Raw genomic sequence first — 10,470 nt, forward strand, 5'->3', positions numbered from 1 at the left:
CCTGTATTTATTTTATGATTAGATCTGTATTGTCATGATGCAACATGATGCAAACATTTTCAATGTTTATTGTCTAATAGCTTTCTAATACATTTCTCTTGTCTTGTTTTTTCACATAACTACGTACAGGCTATCTCAAATTATTTCAAGGGACATATATGAGGGCTCTCTCGCTCCCTGACCAAGAAAAAGATCGAGAACCTCCGTCTCCCGACAAAGTCGGACGTTTAATTTGAAATTATGCTATCATCGGAAGTTGCTAACACTGTTATATCCGTTAGCTTAACACTCGTCACTAAAACCGACGTGAGTAGCAGCATTTCGCAGAACATTCGAGAGGTAAGGTGCGAAATAATTTCATCACTTTTTCCTCGGCTCATCCTGACGTGGCTTTCACATCGATGGTCGTAATTCCACATAGACAATTCAGCTAGCTACCCAGCGTTAAGAATAAAACGTAAACATATTATCTTCACCCAACCGCGTCGACAGCGCTTGGCTAGTAAGTGCGTTAGCTTCGAGATGTCAGTTGGCTTCGCTAGTTTAGCTCCGTGGCTCGGACTATTTCTTGGAGTACTAACATTACGAGAGACCGTATTTATAACGGACAAGACTAACGGTTAAACTGTGGACGTGTAATTAATTTGTCACTTTGAGGCTAACCACACATTTATGGAACTAACGCTATAATCCAGGTATCCAATCTTAATTTAGGTTAATTTTGCCATGAAACACGTGTAATGTTAACTTTAGCCAGTTAGCTGGCTGCCCTTAGCTACGTTTTTTTGTCCCAGGAGGGCAAAGTCAAGTCCCGCCTTACCCGGACTGTGATTGGGTGACTCGTTGCATTTGTTGGTTTTGATTGGTTCGGTTTTGGCAAGAGGACTGGTGATTGGGTAAAAATATCAGGGTAAGCCAATCGGAGGCAGAGAAGGGCGGGTAATGCCTTCGCCATCCTGGGGGAAAATATCGCCTACCGTTACCTGCTCATTTAGTTATATAACGTTTAAACAAATTGACATAACGCAACGTTTGAGAATTAATCCAGCTTCGTTTATTTCTTACAACAGTTTGCGTTACATTGTACGTGACGGTGGAGCCACGCAGCCAATGAACGACGGCGGCTGTCAGAGCCAATGATGCTAACGTTAGCGTTTTAGTCCGCAGTTTGTGTGGATAACAATACGCTTCTTCTCCCAAAGGTCCCCAAACCCCGAGGACGTTCCAGATAGCCCTCTTCTGTCTCTGAGCCTGGCACCTGCACTGTTTGGACGCTCAAGGGTGTTTAACTGTGCATCTTTGAGAGCCGAAAAATCATTAAGAACCCTGCTGCAATCAATACAACACCAGCACCAGCTATCGACCACCGTTCACTGCGGCTCTTGGACGATCAGCGTTGTGTTTATGTCTTTGTTTTGCGAAAACGGTAAGTTATACGAACAATTTCTGACACATTTTAAGTGTTTGTCGAGACAGATTATATGTAGGAATGTTTTCTCAAAGCAAATAAGTGCTGTTGTGCAATATTGCGTGTTTTCTGTGCCCACTATATCAAAATGGCGTCTCCCAGTCACCTCACTCGTGTGCAGTGACTGTATGACGCACTCTGCACCAAGCAGTCAGCTAAGCTAGCTAGCTTCCTTCTAAAATAGACTCGACCTCTGCCCTTCTCTAACACCTCTGCTCTGGACACTGTCTGACGAGTCATGAGTCATTTCATGTCGAATCCCACTGACATGGCTGAGAAAATGACTGCTACAGACTGGGTAGTTGGTATGAAAAGCCGTCAGCAGGGGGAGAGTTGTTTGGCAGCTGCTAGGCCTCCTGTTTTTGACCTAATAACAAGAGAAGGCCTTATGTGACTAAAGCCAGAGGCCCTCATGTAAGACAAAGGGCTTTTACAAAACCATTTTTGAATGTATGTGGCCACAAAAGCATCCAGTTTAGTGGCCAGGTTTTATTTTTCCTCTGTGGACGAATCTATCGTGCACGGTCACTGTTGGATCACATGAACATTTGCTGGATTTGATTTTGTCAGCAGTATTTTCTGACCACTGAGGCTGTAATGCAGCCTTTTCATATTTGTAATCTATCTGGCAGTGCAAGCAATTGTGCTCAAACTTGTTTATGTTGAGAAATATTTCTGTAACAGACTACAATATCCCTCAGCTGTCTCTGGACTCTTCTCTTGCCTGTCCCTCTGGTTTGGCATACTTAATGTCACAACTCAGTCTGGTCTGGTTAAATATTGGCAGCCACACAAGAATTATCATGCACCACAGGAATCGGTTTCATTTTGTGCCTGTTAATTGTGGGCTATCAAGAGATCAAAAGCTCTATCAATTATGAAATAAATTACATAACCAGGGCTGCAACTACCAATTATTTTTCATAATCTATTTCCTCAATTGGTTGATTCCTAATCTGTCAAACAATAATGACAATAAATCTCCCAGAGCCTTAATTGACATCTTCAAATTGTATTTTGTTTGACCATCAGTTTAAATTCTCAACTACAGAGTTTTGTATCGTACAAAAAACTAAGACAGCTAGTGAGTATTTACATTTTGAGCTAGAATAAAAGCACAAATTAGTGATGTTTTTTTTGCTTGAAGACACCTTTAAGATAAATCATCAAGGTTCACAGAGACATTAGACTTCTCCCTGAGTACTGGCACAGACTTAATGCTGCAACATAACTGCAAATGTAAACATGTGGCACTGGGAGCACTACTTTGCCTTCAATGCAAAGCATGCAATTAAAAGAACTGATCAAATATTTTAGTAATGATGATCTCTATTTAGTCAAGTTGGCTAGAACACATATGCAGTTATTGTTAAAGGGACAGTTCACCTGAAAATGTAAAATACATACTTTTCCTCTTTACCTGTATTTATCTGATCAGTCAGACTCTATCTTGTCTATTTTGGAGACATCTGCTTTTTCTCCAGTACACTAGATAGTAGTCAGCTTGTGGTGCGCAAAGTGCCAAAAAACTCAACAGCTATGTCTCTTTCCAAAAATTATGGCAGTTTTTGTTTTTGTTTTTTTTTTCTAAGATAATCCAGGAAAAATAACTTTGTAATTTTGGAGTGAACTGTCCCTTAAATGTTTTTTTTTTTCCCAATGAAATTTTAATTTTAATTTTTTTGTCTCTCTCCCCTTTCAGAGCTGTTGCGCAGCCGTTGGAACCTGTGTGGTGGAAATCTAGCCTTCAAGCAAGGAGCTTGCGGCCACAGCGGCACAGCGTTTTTCATGTCAGAGACCGAGCACGCTTGCAGTCGTTTATGTCATCCCCTCTTTTCCAGACAGAAGATCCCGAAAAATCCCCAACCAAGATCCTTTTATCTTACTGATAGTGCTAACATCCAGCCAAAATGTCTGTCAACGTCAACCGCAGCGTGTCAGACCAGTTCTATCGCTACAAGATGCCCCGTCTGATTGCCAAGGTAACTGCTTGCTGTTAAAACGTTTTAAAATTACATTTTGAATTGCTGTAAATGTTTGAAACGTTATTGCAGAGATGGAGAGAACACCAGCTTCATCATGTTGACTCTAACCCAATCAAAGTTGCCTGTAGTTCCCTCTGTATTAATAGCACTGTCATGTTCTCCAACAGTTTTCTTTTGGGTGTTGATGGTCTGTATTCTGTCTGTATCCAGGTTGAAGGCAAAGGGAATGGAATCAAGACGGTCATTGTCAACATGGTTGATGTTGCAAAGGCACTGAACAGGCCTCCAACATGTAAGTAACACCATGTGCAGCAGCATCATGCTCTGTTGTTCCAGAATTTATCTCGAAATTTACAGCTGCTTTTAATTCCTTTTTGTCCTGTGTTCATACTTGAAGATTGACTCACATTTCTCCTTCCTTTTCACCACTGAATTTGTAGTTTAAGCAATGTTTACATTTCAAATTGGATTATGTAAAAATTGCTTTAACCCAACAAAGAGGCTACAAAACCAAGTTACTCCCCCTCATCTCCCCTACAAAATATTATCATTATTACCTTTAAGCAAACGTCCTCTCCTACTCCTGAAGTTTAGGTCATGAAAAATGTGACTTTGATGGTTTTGTTTTGCTTCTTTAAGTTTTCATGTGTCTGGTTGAGGCAGGATGTTGGAGGGCAGAAAAGGTTAGTGTTAAAATTAAGCTGTGCGTACTTATGAAGTTTGCAAACTCAAGATTATTATTATGAATACAGTAGAGTTTCTGACTCAATACCAAAGTGTATTCAGAATAGGAAACGGGTGTTATTGAAGGGTTTTTGTTTAGTTAGAGGACTTATGGAAGGGGTTTAAGGGAGTATATTCTGTAAAAAAACTGATTTTATGGAATGGGATCATGTAGAATTTCTTTCTGCAAATACAAAATAGTTCATTATATACAAATCCATAGAAATAAATACGTAGCCTCTTATAAAAATGGCAGAAACTGAAATCATGCAGTCAAAAACATCACAGTAAAGTAATGGAACATAACAGACACTTCAGTTCAGAAAAGGTGTAGGCTGAAGCTACAGTTTATAACGCCTACCCATGTAGCAGCACATCATATTTAACAACAGTAAGATCAAGCAACAAAACATGTAGAAAGCAAATAAAAAGGAAAACTTCTTAAGGAATTAGAAAATAGTGTTTTTGATCATTATGAAAATTGGCATTGGTTTAAATCGGTGCTTGCTGCTTACTTTAGAAGGGGCTAACCAGGGGGCAGCTAAGTTTTATTAATCCCAGTGTGATGTCTGATGTAATTTCTTTTCTTCTCCTCAGACCCGACCAAGTTTTTTGGTTGTGAACTCGGTGCTCAGACCCAGTTTGATACCAAAAACGACCGTTACATCGTCAACGGATCCCACGAGGCGAACAAGTTGCAGGACATGCTTGATGGGTTCATCAGAAAATTTGTGCTGTGTCCCGAGTGTGACAACCCTGAAACTGATCTGGTAAATGTTTTACAACATCTGTAACATACCTTAGATCCTCAGAAGTTTAAGAAGCAAATATGTTCATGAACAGAATTCCAAAAAGTGAGATAAAGCACTGATATACTGGGTTCCCAAAAAGTAAAGCAGAGATGTCTTCTTAATTGGTTTATGTAACAAGATTTTATTTGTTGTTTTTTTTTTCCAGCATGTCAATCCCAAGAAACAAACCATTGGCAATTCCTGTAAGGCCTGTGGATATCGCGGCATGCTAGACACCAGACACAAACTCTGCACGTTCATCCTCAAAAACCCACCAGGTGAGATTTCGCACAATGCAAGCAGTGTGGATGGTCCAGCTCTCTCTAGTGTTGAAAATCTTTAACTTTAGCTCATGCCAGTTTGATAATTAACAGTTTTGCTTCTCCAATAATAGAGAGCACTGATAGTGGATCCGCATCTGTAAAGAAAGAGAAGGAGAAGAAGAACCGCAAGAAGGACAAAGAGAACGGCTCTGGCAGCGGAGAGGCTGGAAACCACGACAACTTCGATGCTCCTGAGGCTGTGGTGGGTTTCCTTCCCTTCAACAGGTGTCCTGCTGGAAACTAGAGAGTCTCTTTGCGAGCTGAATTTCCACTGGTGTGAGAGAAAGTTATATGACCAGATGTTTCTCAACAACAAACACACAACCTGATAACAGTCAGACTCACGCAGAGTTATTTGCTCACTCTTGGAACTTAAAGTTGCACTGTCTTGTCACAGAGTTCAACGTCCCTGTGAGCAGCTGACTGGGAACTCGCTGCTGAGACAACGTCAAAAATCTGTCCCGGTCACACAGTTCAGTGTTAATTTTGATTGTCATTCAGTCTGTGTGGTGACTAACCTTTATCAACTAGTTTATATTTTTTTTAACAAAAATTGTTTTACCTTTTTAAAACTAATAGTTGAACAGCTTTCCTTCTACAAACTTTTCCAACACAGACTTGAACAAACTTTTGCAGTTTCCAAAAATAATGAGGCTGTTAACTCTCTGTCCAGAGGTCATTTTGAGTTTGCTTTTGCCTTTCAATAACAGGCTCTCAAACAGAGGATTCACTTTAGTGTAGTGCCGGGAGGAGTTTTTGTTTCAGAAATCAGCTTTTTATGTTTACTGTAGAAGAGCCTACAGTAAAAAATCCAAGCATTTTTAATCACTGCTTTCTTTTTTTTTTTTTTTTTTTTTCCTCTTTCCATCTGATTAGGACGGAGATGATGACGATGAGGATTGGGCAGAGGAGACTACAGAAGAGGCGCAGAGGCGGCGAATGGAGGAGATCAGTGACCACGCCAAGAACCTCACGCTCAGCGAAGACCTGGAGAAACCCCTGGAGGAGAGGGTCAACCTGTTCTACAACTTTGTGAAAGTAAATGTTCCCCGACATTTGATTCTTAATTAGACTTTACTGAAAAGGTCCGTGCTGTGCGCCCTCTCCATGTCTACTAATGTTGCTGTAATGATAGACACAACTGCCAAGGTCGAGTTAATCGAGATTCTTCACTATAGGATTGCAACTAATTGCTGTTATTTTCTATTACTTAGTCTGTTGAGAAACCCTTCAGTGTGTAACGTGATGCTGAATGACTCTAGCAACTCTTGTTAGGGGAAATTTGTCAAAGAATAAGCGTGAGACCATACACAAAAAGTATACTGAAGTATTTATTAATGAACTAAAGAAGAATCACTCAACAAGTTTAGATCTTTAACTTCTTTTGTTCTTTGACGAATAGATTAATCTTTTAGCACTGCTTGAAAGTTTAAGTCAGAAGAAGGAAACATCTGTGAGGAGAAAAAAATCTTAAGCATTACCAGCTTTATTATTGGCATGTAGGTATAAATTCTCTCACATGATGGGAACACTCAGAATATATCTTGTTTCCACCCTCTAACTTTACTGCTTTCTGTTTCCAGCAAAAGAAGGAGAGTGGAACCATCGACGGAGCCGATAAGGAGATCTTGGCGGAGGCGGAGCGTCTGGATGTGAAGGCCATGGGCCCCCTCATCCTCAGTGAGCTGCTCTTCGACGAGAACATCCGTGACCAGATCAAGAAGTACAAACGGCACTTCCTGCGAGTGAGTTGAATAATTCCTGACTGCGGTTGTCGTTGGGATTGAAAAGTGAAACGTCATACTCTCCCGCAGCTGAAAACAGTTCTGCAGTAAATTTTCCACCTGAGCTGAGTCGACAGTGTTGTTGCTTTTTATGACATTAGAGCGATTGTTGGGTATTTGTCTCATGATTTGTATGATTTTCGCCTCAGTTCTGCCACAACAACAAGAAGGCCCAGAAGTATCTGTTGGGAGGTTTCGAGTGTGTCGTGAAGCTGCATCAGGTCCAGCTGCTGCCTCGTGTTCCCATCATCCTCAAAGACCTGTACGACGCAGACATGCTGGAGGAAGATGTCATATTTGCCTGGGCAGAGAAGGTGAGTGTGGGAGTGAGGCTATAACCTTATACTGAACTTTAAACAAATATTACACTTGCATAACGGTCAAAGCGCTGTGCTTTTTGACCCAGACGAAGGAATGAAATGCTGCACATGGATGTTGTTTTGGACAAAAAATCAAGAAAAATAAGTAGAAATTTCTAAGTTGTGAGCATTAACTGATAAAATCACAAAAAGCAATGTTAGTATCTGCTCTGTGTTTTGTTCTGATTATTTGATTCCATGAGTGTAAAGCTTAATCCAACTGTTTAATTAGAATCATCATCAATCATGGTTATCAACCAGTAATACCCCTGGACGCAGTTGGATAAACCTACAGTTTATCAGAGGAATTAAATGTGTCCCGTTGTGCTGAGTGACTAATGCAAGTTGGTGTGTGGTTTGCACCGTTCTAAGCAGGAAAAATTGTCAGCTCGGTCATGAACTTTCTCAAATTACAGCTAAACAGTCAGTAAAACGTTTCTGAAAACATTTAAGGAGAGACACAGACAGTTTCGCCTGACAGTCTGACAGTTTTGCAAGCCAGAGACTTCTACAATATTAAAATCATATCAAACCTGCCTCATATTAAATAAACAGTTGGGATTAATCTGACAAGGGCTGGTGGAAATTTATCTGAAGGAAAATGGGGCCAGATATACAAAACCTGAACTTGCAGATTTCTTCTGCTTCTCACGCTATGAACATGCACCAGTTTTACACATTTAATACTAAAATTCAGATTTTTATCAGGTAGTATAGGTGGAGAAAACATCAAATATCTGTCTTGAAAGTTTCAAATTAATGAGTTGAATTGCCCCTTAATAACTGTTGCTCATTTTCATGTTATATAATTTGCTGTATAAACGATGAACAGTGGGCAGCTAATTTTACTTGGAGCACAGCCTTAAATAGCTTTAAGAGGAAAAGCTGTTAACAGGAGGCAGGAGACGTGCAGAAGATAAAAAACTATTAAAATCACCTCTACTAATGCTGTGGATTAAATGCGTCTCAAGCAGAGGTGTTTGGATTATCTGTCTTTGTCCTTAATTTACAGGGCAACACTTAATTAGACTGTCGATGATTTAACGTGAGCCGTGACCAACCTGACTGTTTTTGTCCACCAGGTTTCTAAGAAGTACGTCTCTAAGGAACTTGCCAAAGAGATCCACGCCAAGGCTGCTCCGTTTGTCAAATGGCTGAAAGAGGCAGAGGAGGAGAGCGAGGGCAGCGAAGAAGAGGAGGAGGAGGAAGATGAGAACGTAGAGGTAACAGACAAACTTTGTTTTACAGTCTCATGTTTACCTGAAGTGTTCCCTCGGCTGCATTTCAGCTTATATTTCTAAAGTAGAAAGCTTTAAAAACGAATATCAGTGGCTGCAGTGCATACAGACGTGCAGTCAGTCCACTTCTCAACAAACCAGCTCAGCAAAACGTTGAAATTTTCTTTTTACGTGCAGTTATCAAAAGTCTCCCAAAAGTACTTCGGACTACCAAACCTGGTACTTAGGCTGTGTATCATTCAAAGGTTTTAGATACAGATACCAGTAACTATACTGGTTCTTGAACAGGTCTTTTTTTTTTTTTTTTTTTTTTTTTTAAACAAAATTAAAATTAAATCACATTATGGTACAAATGATTAGATTAGTTTTTCAGATTTTTACATGCTAAGAAGTTTCATAACATAATATACTCTTTACCACAAAGTGATTAAACTCAAGTTTTCCATTACGGCTTTTTAGTTCTATGTTTTAGCACCTTGGCTCTTTTCCACTCAAAGCAGTTTTACAACAGAAAAATACAAATCACAACCTGGAGATTTCCTCCTGAGGTACCAAGGACAAGGCATTTTTTGATACTCAATAGTACTGAAGCAGTTTGGTCAAGTATCAATGTTGAACACGATATTTTGTGTTCAGCAGTTAAACATGAAATGAGCAATATTTATATATTCATAAATTGTGGAGTTTGTAAATGAGGGAGCAGGAGTGGGTGCTGTGATTTTTCATCCAGGTAAGTGGACTTTCTGTGGGGAAAAAACACATCGGACATAAATTATTAGTCAAAGCAGAGTATTAAAACACGTCCGGAGGGAATATTTAAAGACTAAATGTGAAAACAAATACTGAATACCTGATCAGTGTCGTACTCTTCTTTAGTAATTCTTTTAATCAGTCATAAGTTTTTTTTTATTGGACAAACTTATGTTACAGCTGCTTGTGTTATAACATTAGAAAACTTTCTGTTAAGTTCTTTTGTTAAATAATAAAAAGGTTTGTTGTAAAACATACTTTTTTTTTTTACCAAAACCTGGCTCCTCAGTGTTATTGAAGACACCAGTGTGAGTTAAACTTTAACTGTAATTTCAAACCCCCGTGGTCAATGTAAATCCGTTTCCTGTCCTCAGGTGGTGTACTCATCCTCTGCCCGCGAGCTCACAGTGGAGACAGTGAAACCGGACACGCCTGAAAAAGACGAGGACGACATTGACATTGATGCGATCTGAGAGACTCGGACGACAACAATGATGATGCTTTTCTTGTGTTGTGGCTTTGACTCACGATGCCCTGTACCACCTAAATGGCTGGCCTTTCCCTCCTTTACTGGACCCCCCACTCCTCTCACACACACACACACACACACACACATACACACACACACACACACACACACACACATACACACACACACACACACACACACACACACACAAACCTTACACCCACCCACCCACCCCCCCCAACGCTTTGTGGCATGACTTAACATAGCGCTTTACTTGCTGCACATTAACTCTGTAATTTTGAGATGTATTCAGTTGATGAAATGAAGTCGCTTTGGAGGTTTTAATCATGGGTGTTTGGGGATCATTTTGACTGCACAGTTTTTTGTTAAGGTTTTTTTTTTTTTTTTTTTTTTTTTTTTTTTGGTCCCAGTATTTTTCCAGTCAATAAAGAATGAATGTTTTGCTATCCACCACACTTTATTGTTAATTTGTGGTGATCACTGTTAAATCTTTAATTTGATGAACGGACAACTTTGTTTTTCTGTAGAGGTGAGCAGGTTGTAATGTGAAAACTTTACG

At 39.8% G+C, this 10,470-nt stretch overlaps 1 protein-coding gene across 2 annotated transcripts; it reads left to right on the forward strand.

Moving 5' to 3' along the window:
* The first annotated feature begins 209 nt into the window (after positions 1-209).
* Positions 210-10,103, forward strand: eif5 (eukaryotic translation initiation factor 5). Of its 2 annotated transcripts, none has more exons than XM_084741806.1 (12): positions 210-339; positions 1,203-1,426; positions 3,171-3,450; positions 3,664-3,745; positions 4,774-4,946; positions 5,134-5,245; positions 5,362-5,492; positions 6,167-6,328; positions 6,874-7,035; positions 7,224-7,388; positions 8,516-8,656; positions 9,796-10,103. In XM_084741806.1, the coding sequence occupies exons 3-12, from the start codon at positions 3,379-3,381 to the stop codon at positions 9,892-9,894; spliced, it is 1,299 nt and encodes a 432-aa protein (XP_084597932.1). In that variant the 5' UTR covers positions 210-339; positions 1,203-1,426; positions 3,171-3,378; the 3' UTR covers positions 9,895-10,103. The 2 variants fall into 2 exon arrangements, with proteins under 2 accessions (XP_084597932.1, XP_084597933.1); XM_084741807.1 differs by having other exon boundaries at positions 283-344.
* The last annotated feature ends 367 nt before the right edge of the window (positions 10,104-10,470 follow it).

Source organism: Lutjanus erythropterus, chromosome 18, assembly GCF_056507025.1.
Source record: "Lutjanus erythropterus isolate fLutEry1 chromosome 18, fLutEry1.hap2, whole genome shotgun sequence".
Lineage (NCBI taxonomy): Eukaryota > Metazoa > Chordata > Actinopteri > Lutjaniformes > Lutjanidae > Lutjanus > Lutjanus erythropterus.